The sequence below is a fragment of the Pinus tabuliformis genome, chromosome 2_1 (assembly GCF_031772625.1).
Source record: "Pinus tabuliformis cultivar Carrire ecotype Pingquan chromosome 2_1, CPIR1, whole genome shotgun sequence".
Classification (NCBI taxonomy): domain Eukaryota; kingdom Viridiplantae; phylum Streptophyta; class Pinopsida; order Pinales; family Pinaceae; genus Pinus; species Pinus tabuliformis.
This window is the reverse complement of record NC_142299.1, coordinates 441,763,510-441,781,770: the sequence shown is the minus strand read 5'-3', so window position 1 is coordinate 441,781,770 and position 18,261 is coordinate 441,763,510. Positions and strand designations below refer to the sequence as shown.

General features: G+C 38.5%; 1 protein-coding gene across 1 annotated transcript; it reads left to right on the top strand.

Moving 5' to 3' along the window:
* Window positions 1-16,762: 16,762 nt before the first annotated feature.
* LOC149200820 (uncharacterized) lies at window positions 16,763-17,884 on the top strand. The gene has a single exon (XM_089401086.1). The coding sequence runs from the start codon at window positions 16,763-16,765 to the stop codon at window positions 17,882-17,884; it is 1,122 nt and encodes a 373-aa protein (XP_089257212.1).
* The last annotated feature ends 377 nt before the right edge of the window (window positions 17,885-18,261 follow it).

The window sequence follows — 18,261 nt, the reverse complement described above, 5'->3', positions numbered from 1 at the left end:
TAATTGAGGGGCAGTGATCAAGAAGTCATTTTCTGAAGGAAGAGACAAGATTGCATGGATAAAACAGTTGCCTAGTCATAAAAAAGATTGGCCTCCTTCCTTGTGGGTCAGTAGCAGTTTGAAGGCCACGCTATCAGACAAGTTGACTCCTCATAGTTCTCCTTCTTTTCAGAGGTCTCAATCCAGCAAGACTCCAAGAAAATATGTGAGGTTTTATGCAAGTCCTCTTCAGTGGATTCGAGGCCAGCGCCTGCTACCATTGTTGGTCATAATTGGGTTATGGAGCTACCTGGGGTTTCATATTCAATCGAAATGGGCTCAGAGTGGGCTCACAGTGGAGATAGAGAAGGGTTTAGCGGATTTGAGTCTCAAATTGATACTAATCAGGATTTGGGAAGCCATCTTTTGGTTAAAGATCACGTCGTTTTCGATCGAGTAAAGAAAATGGAACCTCATAATGCAGTCATTGAGGTTTAATTCCAGCCATTCAGAAAATATGGAAAGAAAAAATATAGATGGTGAAGTGCTTTCTACAATTAAAAAGCCCAGGCTAGAACATAAGTCTCCAGTAAGTTTGGAAAAATGGTTTTGGAAGGGGAGTTCGGGTGTCATACACGATAAAGTAGAAAGCCAAATGCAGAAAAAGAGCCTTTGGAAAAATATTCCTACTTTCAGCATGCATAGAAGCCACTCCATCACAATCACGTTTTTTTAATTCGATGGCAATTCTCTAGATAAATTGATTGTTTTCATTTCATGCTTGATTCAAGACATTTCTACTAACATATTTTTATACAGAATGATCATGTTGCTTTTAGTCTTGCAGGTATAAAATCCAAAGGCATCAAAAACTGGAAAATCTTATGCCATGGCTCAGTTAAAGGAGATAGACAAGATTTTTAGATGCAGGAAGGGCTCAATCCTGCAACTCAGAAACCTCATGACAATCTTCACTGTTTCACCCAAATTTCAAATAAGCACAACTTTCTCATATGACATTGGATTTCGATGATTCAAGCGTCGTTGGAAAGATCTCGCAGAGATATACACAATGAGAAAGCTTTCAAAAGAATTTTAAATAGTTCAAGTTTGAAATAGTTCAAGAATGAAGAAATTGCTGACAAGACATAACAGGTAAAATGAGGCACTAGTTTCGACATAGGTATAAATTCTTTTGGTTTTTCTTTCATAAATTTGTTTCATTAGTACCAATTCTCAGTTTCTTTTTGTAAATGTCGTAAACAGAGAGATTGATCACCTCTCTATTATGATAAACTTACATTTCATTGCAGAAAATGTACTAAGTTTTTGCAAGTTCGAGGAAGATAAAACAAATGACCACAAGCAAACAGTGTCTTTTAAAGACCCCATTTCAATCATGAGGACATGATTTTGGGTAAGCCAATGGGGAGAATTTCATCATATCCATCACATCAACCTCTCAAAGATGGAAATTTCTTTCACAAAGATGAAACATCAATGAATGAGCACATGATGTCAAATCAGATCCATCACTTGCAAACCTTTCAGATGCCAGTGTCTCCATTGCATCCATGCTTCTTCAATCAATAAACATTTGCCTCATTTCCCTTTACATTCACCATTATATTTCTACTCCCTTTTCAGTAAATAAAAACTTCATTGCATTCCCACTTCTTTAGTCAATAAATTTTCCATTCCATTGTCATTTTCATGTTTTCAAATAAAACCTTGATCCATTGTTCATTTTCCTTCACAGTCATTTTCCTGTCTCTTCACTAACCTGTAACCCCACAATAAAACATTCAGCTCCTCTACAAAGTTGATTCATTACATTTTCTTTCCATTTTTTAAATAAACCTTGATCCACTGCAAAACATTTTCATTCATAGTCCTTCAAAATCATTTTTTTATGCTCGCATTAGATGATGGAGGATTCCTTAAGGCCTCCCTTCTAACAAGTCTTGGCCTATCGACATCAGCACATTATCTAGGTTCAAGACTAGAGTCTTTAATAGTACCTTGAAGCTTGTATGCCTTAATGACAATCTCTCTCGCCAACAATCATGGGAATACACCAATGTCCCTTGATCGTCGGATCTTGCAAGTGGCTCGACATCAGCTCATCTATTCACCCTTTGCAAGATGTACGTAGGTATCTTGGCATTCATTGACATTAAATGTGAGTTGCCTCGCATTGGTTAACAACATGCATCAATGGTTGGTAATCTAATGACTTCTCTTCATGCTTGACATCGACACATTTATTTGCATGATTAGAATTGTGCCATCGGGTGTTGTAATGATTGAAGACTATATCATTTTAACAATTTGCAGCAGATCAATTTGTTATAGCAAAAATAAAGATTCAAACCTTGTCATCAGCAAAGAGAACATAGAAGAAGATCCAAATTCCTTTGTTTACATACTCCATGATCCAACAGCATCAGCAACCACACTCTTCAACATCCATAACTCATGTACATTGAGGGTAAGTGAAGGTATATGGTTTTCTAATTTTTAGTCATGCAATTCCTTAAAATGCTTAAAATTGTAACTTTGGAAATTTTCTCACTTCCTTTTTCACAATGTCATATCTCTAGTTGGAGGGAGACTTCCAGTTCATACCTCATATTCACATTTCGTGATATATCACCTTTCATATGTCATATACATCCTTTATACACATGTCATCCTAACCAACATACTTTTCCAAACAACTGCTATTGCATTATGATTCAAAACATTACATGTTTTGCAAATGATGATCGTAGAATGAATGGTTGATTAAATGTTTTCAAAAGCCTTTGGATGCAACACAAAAATAACAAAAGTATTGTTACACAAGAACCAATACTAATAAAAATTGATTGCCACACAAGAACCAACCAATGTAATATGTTGCAATCAAATATTTTTCAAACCAACACTTTGCAAAAGGAACAAAGTATGTGAAGATGAAGAAGAATTAACATCAGCCAAAGTTCATATAAAAGGAAGACAATTCAAAATATCAAATCATGATTAAAGTGAATCAATGCAATAGATTGCATGAGGACATGCAATAACTTAAGTTGGGGGGTATGTTGGGCCGCCAAATTAGTATACAATTTGACCCCATTTTCACCTTTATCCACATTTTGTCACCTCATTTCATCACATTATCATTATATTTCCATTACCATATGGGTTCATATTTTCATTTTCCAAAGTTATTTATTTTATGTATTTAAAGTGAATTTATGATTAAAAGTTAGAAAAATAACATGCATTTGCTTATACCTAAAGGTGGAATGAGTTTGGTGACATGTGTAGGTGATTTGGAAGGTTCCAAGACACTCTTATGTGGCCTCCAAGACTCAAATTCGAATTCTCTTGAACATTTGAAGGAGATATGGGATAGGGGTCAAGCATATCTCATGGAAAAAAACCATGGATAAAGGAATATGTGTCTCATATTGGTTGTAACCATATCAAGGATTGGTGGATCCCCATTAATGAGTTAGTTGCTCATGTTTTTGTATAAATAGGAGTACCTCCTCCATTCCAAGGAGAGGAGTCTTGGAGCATGTATCCAACTTATGATGGAATAGAATAAAGCTTCATTTTACATAAATTTCCACTCTATAGTTTTAGATATAAATTGTCTTAATGTAGTATATGGAATAATTTGTCACTTTGTTCTTAAGAGAATTGAGCTCACTCTAAAAGGATCAAAGAAACATTTTATTTCATAATAGATCTTATTTCATTTAATTTCCTAGATGTTTGAGGATTTGTTTGTGATTGATGAATGAGTTTTAAATTAAAATCTTATCAGCATACGAGGGGACAACCAAGGGTCTAAGTTAGGCTCTCTCTCTTGATTTGCATGATAATTGAAATTCATTATTTTGCTTTTAAGTTTCAAGTTATTTCATTTCTTATGCTTATGAATGAATCTTAGTTTAGTTTGGATCATTATACGAGGGAACAATCAAGGGACTAAGTTAGTCTCTCTCTCTATTTGAATCTGAACAACAATTAAAATTCATTCTCTTGTCTTTATTTCAAGTTTCTGGTTTTATGTAATCAATGATTTCTTTTCAATCTATAATACTGTAGGGAAGGACAACCAGGACCTCCTCAATTAGGAGCCGCTTCCCTTGCATATTATATTGAATCAGAAATCATTTAGTTAGACATAGAGTTAGTTGCCTACTCCTACATATAATTTTTTGGCATCATCACAAGCATACGAGTATCCCTGGTTGATAATTTAATGAAAGAAATTTAAGTAATTAAATTGCCCAACAACTAGTAACTCAGCCCAAGCTATTCTAGGGCTTCCAGAGCTTTTTTCCAACCAAGGCTTCTAGGACTAGTAACTCAGCCCAAGCTAAGGAAACATGAGAACCAACCGAAAAAAATAATGAAAGTAAACCCACAATCACCATGGCTATCCACGAAATGGAAATGCTAGGGAGTCCACTGTCAATCCCGGCCATCCTCCATGCCAATGATAGATCACAACCAAAAATCCACATTTATATGCGATGCATGCTAGAAGTAGTGAAGGAAACATAACAACTCAGTACCTGCAAGAAACTATGCTGTAACTATTGATCTCGATGCCCTCATGCGCTTTCCTGCTCTTCCTTTACCTTCTTGATCCAAGAATCCAAGTATACCACACCCACCAAGAGTGATCCAAGAAAAATATAAGTCTCCAAGAGTATGAGAGAGAGAGAGAATAATGAGAGAGTTCCAAAACTGAACTGACAAAAGGTTACCAACTGATCCTTAGAAGCCTTTTTATGAATGAGGCCTCTATTTTCTTCTTTTTCCATTATTTTCCTTTAATTTTCTCCTCACATGCAACCTGTGACCTTTTGCCTCCCTTTTCTCCCAATTTCCATTATTTTCATAATTAAATGTGCCAAAAATGTCATTTTGCCTTTCCAAAGCCTTAGCCAATGACTTTGCCAATTTCCTTAGCCATAAACAATCACAAGTGATCCCCATCACTAGGATTTTGACCAACATTCAACTTGGAATAAGTGTCCCATCATCCGTGGTTATTATTTTTCCTTTATTTAGTTTTATTACATGGAATTTTCACGAGAGTTGTTACAAGATATATGAATAATGAGTATTATAGTAAGGTCTTGGAGTTATTGAGGTATATGCCTTGTCTTAAGAAGGAGAAACCTAAGATTTAGAGATTCATCATTGGGTTGTCGGTAACATTCAAGGACAATATTTATATTAATGAGCCTAGATCATTAGAGGAAGCCAAAAAAAAATCAAAGTGCAGTTATGAGCAATCAAAATATATGTATGAATCCAAATAAGAGTGGAATGGTAATGACAATAAAAAGGGAAAGTGGGATAAGAAGCGAGGAAGATTACCAGATACAAGCAACACAGAGAACATAGTGTCACACAAGAGGTTCAATAAAACTAACAAAGGACAAGGATTTTAGTTTGAGGAGTAGAATAAGGGTGATGGCAAGAAGACTTTAGAGTATTGGACTTGTGGCCAAGATCATCGCAAGAGAGATTGTGTGCAACATTAGGGTGGCATACTGCAGAATTACAATGCTCAAGAAGAACAGACAGCTGGGGATGTTGGACAGTATTCCTCGAATTTATGCATCTTTGGATAATAAGGAGGTTGATCAGCATGCATATATTATTGAGATGGAAGGTAAGCTTTGTAATTAAGTTGTTTCTATTTTAATTTACCTTGGATGTAACTATAGTTATATAAGTCCCGACCTGGTGGATAAGCGTGGTTTGAATAAAGAAGTACATGCATATTATTGGTTAGTGAAGTTGGCTACATGTACTAAGAAATGATTTCATCATTGGGTAAGATTTTGTGCATTTGAGTTGAATGGTATGTCTACATCAACGCATATGAATGTACTTCCATTGGGTTCGTATAATATGATTCTAGGTATGGATTGGTTGTATCTTCACAGTACTAAGGTGGACTGCTATGATAAGGCTATTAAGTGCTTTGATGACAATGGAGAGCAGAGATTCTTGCATGATAAGAATAAGGTGACATGAGTTAGAATGGTTACAACTATGTAGGCAAAGCACAATTGTAGGAAAGGGTGTGTCTTATGTGCAGTGCATATTTCTAGTGACAAAGGTAAGGACGTTGAGGATGTTGAGGTCTTGAACAGGTACCTAGTTTTACAACAGTTTCAGGATGTATTCCCAACAAATATCTCAGATTTATTGCCTCACAGGGAAGTGGAATTTTCTATTGAGTTGGTACCATGAGTAGCACCATCATCAAAGGCATCGTACAGGATGAGCACTCTAGAGTTAGTGGAATTGAAGTTGCAGTTGAAGGAAATGCTTGACAAGGGATACAATAGGCCAAGTGTGTTGTCTTGGAGTGCACTAATGTTGTTTGTGAAGAATACAGATGGTGCCCTCAAGTTATTCATCGATTATGGGAATTTGAACAAGGTGACAATTAATAATAGGTACTTTTTGTTGAGGATTGATGACTTGTTTGATCAGCTGAAGGGAGCAGTGTTGTTCTTGAATATTAAGGGTTAGTTTTTAACCCTTGATCGAGCTATTTTTTTAGTTCCCGGATCTTGTTGGGTTGTATTATATTCTTTCCATGACTAGCCCACGTAGTTAACTAGGGGGTTAGAAGGGGGGTGAAGCCCCCCCTTCGTTGTGCCGATTGCGTAGCAGGTGGGGTCACAGGGGGTTTGAAGGGTGCAGGTGTGGAGTACTAAAAAAGGTATGATTTTGATGATTATTTCAGTATCTTTTTAGTAGAACTTGCAAACCTTTTTGCATCATGAACTTGGAAAACGATAAAGAATTATAACAAAACATGTGAGTTTAATATGCAAGACTAAAACGCTGACAATTGTCATTTCCTTATGTAGGAAGGAGTGAAAACGAGAAGTTGTCGTTCCAAAGGAAAGGACAAGGACGGGCTAACCATTGTCCCTCTGACGGGAGACCGAATGCAAACAAGGCAAAGCAAATCAAAGTGAATCGGCCCAGAAAAGGAGGTGGAGATATCAGCTCGGCGCAGGAGAGAAAAGAAATGACTGAGGCCTAACGGTTTAGCGAATCCCTCAGGATCCTTGATCCTGAGGGATCGTTGTTTTATCTATTTTTTCACTTAGACATCTCCGCCATCACCTTTATAAAAGGGAAAGCACTGTTAGCTCGAAAGGGAGAGTTAGACATGATTATGCTTCTATGTAATTTCTTTTAAGATAAAAACTTTGATCATCGAGCCTCGATAAGAACTGGTTTATTGTAATTCTGCTTTATGCATCAATACAAACTTGGTGATTACTTCATCTTTGAGTCTAGATTAACCTCAAGCGTGTACCCCTGGAGGCTAAGGGCCCGACCCTGGAGGACACTTGCTCCTGTATTATTACGTTGGTTTATGCGTGGTTTGCCTATCGTCGTTACTTGGTAATCTCATATGTTTTATAAGTTTACATCACATGCTCTATTATGTTTAATTCATTAAGGATTTTGCAGACAGAACTATTATATTGACTCTGCATCATATTACTGTTCTTTTCAGAGTTGATCTAATATTATTAGTCTTAACAGAATACTGTTACTATTCCATTACAAAGCTTTTGTGTTGTGCACCTGTTCATCCACGTTACATAATTCATCTTGGGAGTTATGTTCTTTACGATTGTTTAATTTATGAACAATGCTGTTCCATTTTGAAACGCAGTCGTATTCCTTCTAACTGAGATTGATACTTGGATCAGATTACTCTTTAAGTGTTCTGTGTGCGTATATGGTTTTCAAGCTCTGTTCCATAGTTTATTAGTAATCGTTGTCGTTCCATTGGTGTGTGCTGTTCGATCTGCCTTAAGAGTGAAAGATTGCCGTTCGATTACGATTAATGCATTTGATTTGATAGATTAAGTTTGTTATTGCTTGCGAGACTTAGTTGCTGTTCTATGTCATAGCTGTTGTTCCATTTAAGAATTGTTGTTCCATTACAGACTTGTTGTTCGATTTCTTATCTGTCGTTCCATTTCCTGGCATTTGTTATTTTGGTGTGGGAGACGATCTAAAGCTGTAGTGAGCATTGGCATTTACTGTCCGGCTCCCAGATCCACGATCTGTTCTCTGATTTCCTTTTCCATCAGTTTCCAAAGGGATGGGTTATCGCTACTGAACCCTTGACTGATAAGTCTTTTGAGTGTGTGATTTACTCTTTTGAAGTAGTTAAGCTGTAGCCAAGCATCCATTTACTCTTGTATTTCTGAACACTGTACTACTATCATTACTCTGGAAAATGATAGCCTCAGACTGAGACACTCTTTGAAATAACAAAACGCTCCCAGATTGACATATTAATGTGAGGTAATTAGAGGTGAAAGAGACCCTTTTTATAGCTCTACATTTTGGCATCGTTGCCAGGGAAAGAGTGTAGCCATTTGTTCTTTTTTCAGAGTAGTGTACGAACATGCTAGGGAAGAGTTGGATTTTAAAAACGGAAGGTAAGAACCTACGTACGGAGCATGTAAAAGCCCTGCTCCTCTGTCTGCTTTCCTAACAGATTTTCTATTGTTTTGTTTGAATAGAATTTAGTGGTTAATTTGAGTGCATGACTAAGCAAAAAAAACCAGAAAAAAATACCAAACCTCTACCCAAACTAGAAAAAGCTAAGGGACCGGTGACCCTTTGCCGAATGACCTTCATAGACGAAATCTACAAGAAAGTCGAATCTCAACCATCAGTAGGACCCAGGAAAATCATTTCTAAACAGCCTACTAGTTCCCTTCAGGCCACAGGATCACCATCTGTAGCCTTTGCTGAGGTGCATAGTCAAACTGAAGAGCAGGACTTTCAAGAAATTGAAAATTATACTCCAGAACTATTGCAGGAAGGGAATTTCAGCGATCTCTGTGAGGGAGAAGGAGAGATAGGGGAAACTGAGGAACCAAGATCTCCTATTGGAACAACTCAGCCATTAAACAACCTAGACAAGGGAAGTGCTGCAAAGATCATTGTTGAAGAAAATAAATCTCCTCAGACACCAGGCATTCTCATTATCCCAGATAGAGGAAGTGTTATTAAAACTATCCCTGTTAAAGCCATTCCCTCTCAACCTAGGAATACCATCCTAGATATCCCAGAAGGTTATTGGCATATATTCGACCCTATGGCTCAAAATCAGCCAAACACTCAAACCTCTACATTACAATACCCTATAGTGGATTCTACAGTAAATGCGCCTATGAAAGCAATCCCTCTTCAACATATCCCTACATTTCACGGTCTTACATCAGAAGATCCAGATGCATTTTTATTTGAATTTGATGTGTTATGCAGGGGATATGATTACACCACCGACCCCCAGAAACTGAAATTATTTCCCTCTACATTAAAAGGGGCTGCTTTAAGATGGTTTATGGGATTAGGTGGCGGGGTTATAAACAACTGGGATCAAATGAAAGAATCTTTTCTAAAAAAATATCAGGATTATTGCAAGTCTAGAGAACTGAAGGACGAAATATTCCAGATGACAGCTAGGCCGAATGAAACATTAGAGGAGTATGTGGAATGTTTCCAGTATAATCTACAAAGATCTCCTTACGCATCACTACCTTTACCTGATAATGTGTTAAAAACAACATTGATAAGGGGCATGAAGGAAAAATGGATCGAAACATTAAACATTATGGGAAAAGGGGATATTTATCAAGAAAATTTTGCTGACATTATTGATTTATGTATCAGGAGCTCGAGAGGCAGCACAAGAGTAAAACCGGTAGAACATGATTGGTTTGTAAGAGATAATAAAATTTCAACAGAAGGAGTAACACGTGTAGAAATTGGAAATTTATTGGAAAATTTTAAAACTGATATACTAGGGACACTGATTACACAACTTGATATTATGCAGGCTAAACAGAAGCAAATGGAGGCAGAACACAATTTGGCGATCTTCTATCCCCGATGCAGGAAAAAGCATAGTCACAAGGAGTGTCCACTGGATACAATCCAAACATGCACCATCTGTACAAAAGATCACCTTACGGAAAGATGCCCCTCACTTCCTAGATTGAAAGCAGTATATAAGGAAGCGGAAGAAGAACCAGAATCAGTGTATTTGCTCAACCAACGCTGTCAGTGGCAACCGAGACAATATGGTATGTTTCCAGACTCAACTTCTCCTTTTTGGCCTCCACAATATAATGCTCAACAATATAGTATGTGGCAAAGTCAATCCCAACCCCCGTTTCCAAACTGGTCACCATAGTCGTTTCCTTCTTCAAACCCGTGGCTGAATCAGGCAAGCCAATCTGGTTGGCCGAATTTTCCTTATACTCCACCATATTGGCAAGGTAACTCATATCCTCCACAATGGACTCCCCCTACTTCACAAAGTTCAGTCTAGTAGACAAACTGGCAGAGACCGATGCATCAGCCAGTAGGAACTATTCCGCTCCCTCAACCTACACTGCCAGCCTTACAACAAAATCCCCAGTCTAATCTGAGACCGCAACTCCCAGCCCAACCCAACCCCAATCCAAATAACAGACCGGTCCAATCTCTCCAAATTATAGAAACACCAGAAATAGGAGCCGATCTAAGGGAGTGCAATGATCTTCAGTTAAGATCTGGGCGTATTATTGAAACCGAGGGAGATAAGACAGTTCAGATTGAAGATCAGTTACCAAGAGAACATCTGTCGCAACAAGAGGATGTGAATAAACAACAAACTCATAATCAAGCAACCACATCCTCCCCTCCATTCCCAGAATGATTAGTCATACCTCGACCTATACAATATCCTGATTTTGACATTCTGGGAGAATTACAAAATCTGTATATAAAAATTCCATTCCTCCAAGCCATTAAAGACATCCCGATATACGCAAAAACTATCAAATTGTGAATAAAGAAACCAAGGAGGAATATAACAAATAATCCAAGATTCCAAGTAGTCGGCACTTTATCTAACTTACTATCAGGGAAAGAAACACCCATTAAATATGAAGACCCAGGAAATCCAATTGTAACTGTCCAAATTTATGGTCAGACCCTGTCTAATGCCTTAGTTGATCTAGGAGCTGCAATTAACATCTTGACAACCACTACTTGCCAAAAGCTAGGCATTACATCTGTAGAACCCACCTCTACTTTGCTAGAATTAGCCGACTGATCTGTGGTTAGGCCGGAGGGCACTTTACACGATGTCATGGTCTCTGTTGATTCCTGGGAATATCCAACCGATTTCCTGATAATAAATCCCAAAACCCAACTTGATGGACACCCGCTGATTTTAGGTAGACCTTGGCTTGCCACTACCGATGCTTATATTGGCTGCCGGCAAGGAAATATGACCATAACCAAAGGACCAAATATCATGAATTTAGTTCTATATCCTCCAGCGCAGCCAAGTGTCACAATAATCAAAGCTAATAAGCACCCTGTATCATACCTTACTGATAACATTAGATCTCCATTAACTATACAAGAGACACTTGATTTCAAAGACCAAATAGAAGACGATGCCATTAATAATTTCATTAGTCAAAATGAATCCAGATCCTGCACATAGTGTCATATGATAGAAGCAGCATTTGATAATGAATTAGAAGAAGATCCTATGAAAGATACACATGATCAGACGATACCTGTTACTTCTGTTGCAAATAGTAAAATTGTGGAAATTGAGCCGGGAAAAACCTTAAATGTTAATGCCAACCTCACACCTGAACAAGAAATGAAGCTCATCCATTTGTTAAGGAAATATAAAGAAGCATTTGCATAGGATTACCCTGATATGAAAGGAATTGACCCCCAATTATGTACACACCACACTTATATAGAAAAGTATGCTAGACCTGTTCATCAACCTCAAAGGAGACTTAATCCTCATCTAAAAGATGTGGTAAAAGCTGAACTTCAAAAAATTTTAGATGTCAATTTTATCTATCCTATCTCTGTTAGTAAATGGGTCTCTTCGCTTGTGGTGGTACCAAAAAAGAATGGGAAATGGAGAATCTGTGTGGACTAAAGGGAGCTAAATAAAGCAACACAAAAAGACCACTTTCCTCTACCATTCATTGACCAAGTATTAGATACTTTAGCAGGAAAGAAATTCTTTTCTTTCCTGGATGGCTTCAGTGGATACAATCAGATTCAAATTGCCCCTGAAGACCAAGACAAAACTACTTTTACTTGTCCTTGGGGAACATTTGCTTACTGATTTCTACCTTTTGGCTTATGCAATGCTCCTGCCACATTCGAAAGGGCTATCCATAGCATTTTTGCAGATTTAATAAATGACGGACTTGAAGTATACATGGATGACTTTACACCATATGGAGATGATTTTGATCCAGCATTGGATACCCTAGAAAAAGTCCTACAATGTTGCATTGCTACCAGGCTTTGTTTAAGCCACGAAAAATGTTATATGATGATGACTGAAGGACTTATCCTGGGACACTATATTTCAGCAGCTGGCGTTCAGGTAGACCCAGTCAAAATCCAAATACTTTTTCTTATTCCCACTCCTACCACTCAAATAGAGGTACGCAATTTTCTTGGATTTTCTGGTTATTATAGGCGATTTATAGAACATTATTCGCACATTGTTGCACCTCTATATGCACTAACTGGTAACGTTGATTTTCTTTGGACAGAAAAATGTGAACGTGCCTTCAAGGATCTGAAGAAGCTCGTATCCATATCCCCAGTCCTTCGAGGACCAAATTGGGATTTTCCATTCCAGATATCATCTGATGCCTCAGATACAACCATTGGAGCAGTCCTTAGGCAGGAAGAGGATAAAAAACCATATGCTATTTATTACATCAGCAAAAATTTATCCCGTGCTGAATTAAATTATACTGTTACTGAAAAAGAATTCCTAGCTGTAATACATGCTATCAATAAATTTATACATTACATCACTGGATATCCTGTTATCTTGTATACAGATCATTCTGCCATAAAATATCTAGCAAATAAGCCTATCACAAATGGCAGAATAACTAGATGGCTGATTTTATTGCAGGAATTTGATATCACAATCAAGGATCGACCCGGCAAAGAAAATCTTGTAGCCGATTTTCTCTCAAGAATGCCAAAGCCAATCAATGCAGCAGCAGTTGAAGATCAATTTCCGAACGAGCATCTGTTTTCTGTTGCTATTCAAACACCCTGGTATGCTGATGTCGCCAATTACCTAGCAGTAGGTAAACTACCAAAACATCTAACCCCTAATGAGCGGAAACAGATTGTTCAGAAGAGTGCTCAATTCTCGTGGATTGGGGGCTATTTGTTTCACACAGGATCAAACATGCATATCAGGAGATGCGTTCGAGAAGATGAAATCTTTGACATTTTAAAAGCCTGTCATGATGGACCATTTGGTGGACATTTCGCTGAGCGCAGAACTGGACATAAAGTGCTGCAGACAGGGTATTATTGGCCCATGATTTTCAAAGACGCAAAGAAATTTGTCCAAGCCTGTGACAGTTGCCAGCGAGCAAGACGCCTTGGTCAGTCTGATGAGATGCCTATGAAACCACAGTTAGTCATTGAACCATTCGAGTGATGGGCTCTTGATTTCGTTGGACCTATCAACCCATCATCAAACCAGAAAACATATATTTTGGTGGCAACAGAATATGTCACCAAGTGGGTTGAAGCAGAAGCATTGCCTAGAGCTACAGAGGACTTTGTCATATAGTTCTTGTTCCATCTATTTGTACGTTATGGCCTTCCAAGAGAAATAATCACAAACGGTGGACCACAGTTTGCTGGGAACAAAATAGCTGCAACACTCAACAATTATCATGTCCAGCATAAAATCACTACTCCATACCACCCACAGGCGAATGGACAAGTAGAAAGCAGCAATAAAATAATAGAAGCAATTCTAACAAAAACCATTGCGTCACATAGACGTGATTGGGCTATCAGACTACCTGAAGCACTCTGGGCTTATCAAACAACATGGAGAATCACCACTGGTTACTCACCTTATCAATCAGTGTTTGGAAAACAACCCATTTTCCCCATAGAATTCGAAAACCAAACATTACGAACAGCACAGGAAGTTGGATTAGATCTAACCGAGGCACAGATTAATCGATTGCAGCAGATCAATGAGTTGGACGAAATCAGGCTCTCTGTACTTCAAAACACTGCCCTGATCCAACAACAGCGAGCTAAATGGCATGATGCTCTCATTAAAAATAAAGTCTTCCACGAGGGAGACTGGGCTCTGTTGTACAACTCCAGGTTTCAGGACTTCCCTGGGAAACTTCAGACTCGTTGGTTGGGACAATACGAAATTCAGAAGGTACATGACAATGGAACCCTTACTCTAATCACTATTTATGGTTCTGGATATGCCTTCAAGGCAAATGGCCACCGAGTTCGTCTCTATCGCAAACCACTCACTCGGGAGTCCTTCTGCCAGCAGCTATGCCGAGACTCTGATATGGAGATCTTGGGGGAGGAAGAGAAGTCTTCCTCACCTGTAACTCATTAAGGAATTCATTTCTTTTTACAGTTTGTACATAAGTTCTTTTTTTTGAATCATTTTTTTTGTACATATTTTTGAATTAATGTTTTGCTGTTCCTTTTTAAAAAAGAACAGCAGTTTCTTCCGGCTGTTCCTTTTTCAAAAGAGCAAATCCCTTTGGATCAGCCGTCATCTCGTTGTAATTTAGATCTTTTTCTTTATTTTTTCGTGTTCTACTGTTCCTTTCCCAATGGAACAACATTTTCGATTTTTACCGTTCCTTTTTCAGAGGAATGACATTTGTGTGTTTTTGCTGTTCCTTTTCCAAGGGAACAACATTCTTGATTTTTGCTATTCCTTTTCCAAAGGAATGACACTTGCTTGTTTTGCTGTTCCTTTTCTAAAGGAACAACATTTCGATTTCTATTGTTCCTTTTTCAAAGGAACGACATATCTGCGTCTTTTGCTGTTCCTTTTCCAAAGGAACAACATTTTCGATTTCCGCTGTTCCTTTTCCAAAGGAACAACATTTTTGCATGTTTCGTTGTTCCTTTTCCAAAGGAACAACATTTTTGATTTCTGCTGTTCCTTTTCCAAAGGAACGACATTTTTGCGTCTTTTGTTGTTCCTTTTTCAAAGGAACAACATTTTTGGTTCCTGCTATTCCTTTTTCAAAAGGAACGACATTTCCGTGTGTTTAAGGAATAGCATTTTTTTTTTTTTTTTTTTCTGTTGTTCCTTTTTCAAAGGAACGGCATTGGAATGTTCTGCTGTTCCTTTTCCAAAGGAACAACATCTGTGTGTTTTGTTGTTCCTTTTTCAAAGGAACAACATTTTCATTTTCTGCTATTTGAGGTCTCTTGTTGGCCCTTTTTCCAAAAGGAACACCACTTGCATGATTTTGCTCTCCCGATGAAACAGCTTGTTCCTTTTGCTGATCTAAATTGAGGATGCTTATTACTCTCGTTCTTTCAAGTCTTTTAGGATACAGTTATGCACTTATGCAATGGATACAAAATCACAACATACTGAAATCAGCCAATCATAAATCGCTATCTTTATAAGGCTCTGCATTAGTAAGAGGACAAAAGGAAGGACACACTTATTTATCATCTTTTGCTGTCATTGTTCTACTAATTCTGCTATGATCGTTCATCTTTATCATGACAACCCTTTTTAATCCTCTTTGATTATTATTTATGAATAAGAGCAAAGGGTTTATATCTTCCTATTGAGATGTTAAGACTTCTTCCACCATTCCTACTCTTAAGGAGTGTTGAACCACCCCTTGTGTATAAATAAGGGAAGTACTTTATGAAAAAGAAATAAAAAAAGTAAACATGACTTATAAATTGTCAAATGCAGGATAGGGGGTCTCATCAAGAGCCAGCCTACCATGATCATGAGGACGAAAGTGAAGTGGCATTCCCACTATGGCCACCACACCAGGGATGTGGTCCAAAAGGTATATCAAATAAACAACCCTTGGAACAGGAGGTCTCATCACGAGCCGGCCTGCCCACTTTTCGCTCCTTCCTCGTGAATGGCATTATGGTTAACTGGTCACCAAGCCAGCATAATGGCCTACATTTTAACATCAAACAACATTCCCTAAGTATACACAAAGGATCATGGTTCCATGGGTGAAATAAACAACTCTGCCAAGGTTATGGACACCTGTCGGCAGCAGAGCACTGTTAATGGTATCGAAGTCACATTATTTACACCAATAGGTGAGTTATTAACACCATTCTGTTTCTTATACCCTAGTAATTAATCATATATCATTCCCCGAATTATATAACGTGTTAGACTCTGTCTTATATCAGAGATTGATTCTTCTTCAAAACCCTGTTTTGAAGAAGAAATCATTAATGTGTTGATTAAATTTGTGTAATTTATGCTCCAGCTCTTCAAAAGGCAGTGATTGCAGCTCCTACCTCTGTAAAAGCACAAGCACAAAACAAAGCTTACATCAGACTCTACTGTTGATGAATTTGGTCAAGTTTTATCTTCATATGGTTTCAATTATCATGGTACAGAGGTTCTCTACAGTGGCACATCCAGTCATTCGTTTCGAAGCTTTGCAGGCCCTTAGAGCAGCAATACACAATTATCCATCCATTATGTCTTTATGTTGGCATCTAATTTCTTCAACTGTATTGGGACTACTTGAGTCATCTTATTTTGACATTGGCGCACATGCAACATCGACAAAATTCTCCAGGCAAAATCTGAGACCAGTTGATGACAAAACAATGCCGAGTGCTGTAAAGGTATTGGATGGACGAGGGATCATCATTTGCTGCATCATTGAGTCGTAATTCGAGCTTTTCAAATGGATATGATAACCCACAGAACACGAATAAGAATTCTTCTTCGGGGGGAACTTGTGATGCCGGAAGCTTCGAATGCAACATCTGCCTTGAACTGGCTCAGGACCCAATTGTGACACTCTGTGGTCACCTATTCTACTGGCCTTGCCTGTATAAATGGCTTCACGGTCATTCGAAGTCTCAAGAGTGCCCTGTATGTAAGGCTTTGGTGGAAGAGGACAAAATTGTTCCCTTGTATGGGCGTGGGAAGGTGGGTTCTCCAGATCCAAGGTCCAAAGCTATTCCTGGTGTAAATATTCCCCACAGGCCTGCTGGGCGGCGGCCAGAAACAGCTCCAGGACTTCATCAATTCCAGCAACAGCCATTTGGCTTTATGGGTGGCGGTCCCGCTCCTATGGCAGCTGCCAGGTTTGGGAATTTCACCTTCTCTGCAGGATTTGGGCTATTTCCATCCCTATTTGGGTTCCAGATGCATGGCTTTCCAGACGGTGTTGGGTATGGTGCAGCGCCAGGGTATAACTATGGCTATTCTAATCCATTTCAAGGTGGTCATCCCCACACATTTCATCACCCTATGACCAGAGCGCAGGAACAAGAAGCTACGCTGTCAAAAAATTCTATGGGGTGGACTAGATCGTTGCTTGATTCTCCAAGTAGCAGAGGAAGTTTGAGCCACATGTATGGATTGGCAAGCAAAAGAATGAACAGCTTCAAAGATCATGTAGTTCATCGTACTACGGATTGGAGACATGGTGTAGTTGAGGCTCTTCAGCTTGTTATAGAGATTGTTATAGAAGTTGCATTTGATATTGTGCATAAAGCACTTCACTTTCTCCTGTCTCCTTTCGAAACATGGAAATTAACAATTGAGGCCCTGAGGAAAGTGATGGATTTCCTGGCATCAAAATGCCACCTGGAAGAAGACAATGTCATGTCCAGGTACTATGTTGTTGTTCTTCGTGGTCTGCAGTTGGTGTTGTCAGACTCAAAAGGCCCTGTCGCAGAGCGCGTGCCAGGTTTTGTGGTAGCATTGGGGAGATGTATCCTTGATGGTGAAATGCTAGTCTAGGACAAGGGTACGAATCGCTTCGCAGACTTTGGAACAAATCAAGAAATAGTCTGCTAGGGAAGGTTTAGAAACCAATCAACAGCTCTGTTATGTGGTGTTTGACATTCTTTATGCTGGAGACACTAGTGTGATCCACCAAAGCTTGCGTGAGCACCATAAACTTCTTTGCGAGGTCGTGAAGCCTTTAAAGGGTCGGTTAGAGCTATTGTTACCTGAAGGGAGTTTGAATTCATGTCACTCTTTTGGTGAACCTTGTTGGTCCTTTATTGCTGCTAGTGTTCAAGAGGTTGCTAAATTTTTTCAAGGAACTGTTGATAACAGAGATAAAGGCATAATTTTGAAGGATTTAGATTCAAAATGGGAACCTAGTGATCGCA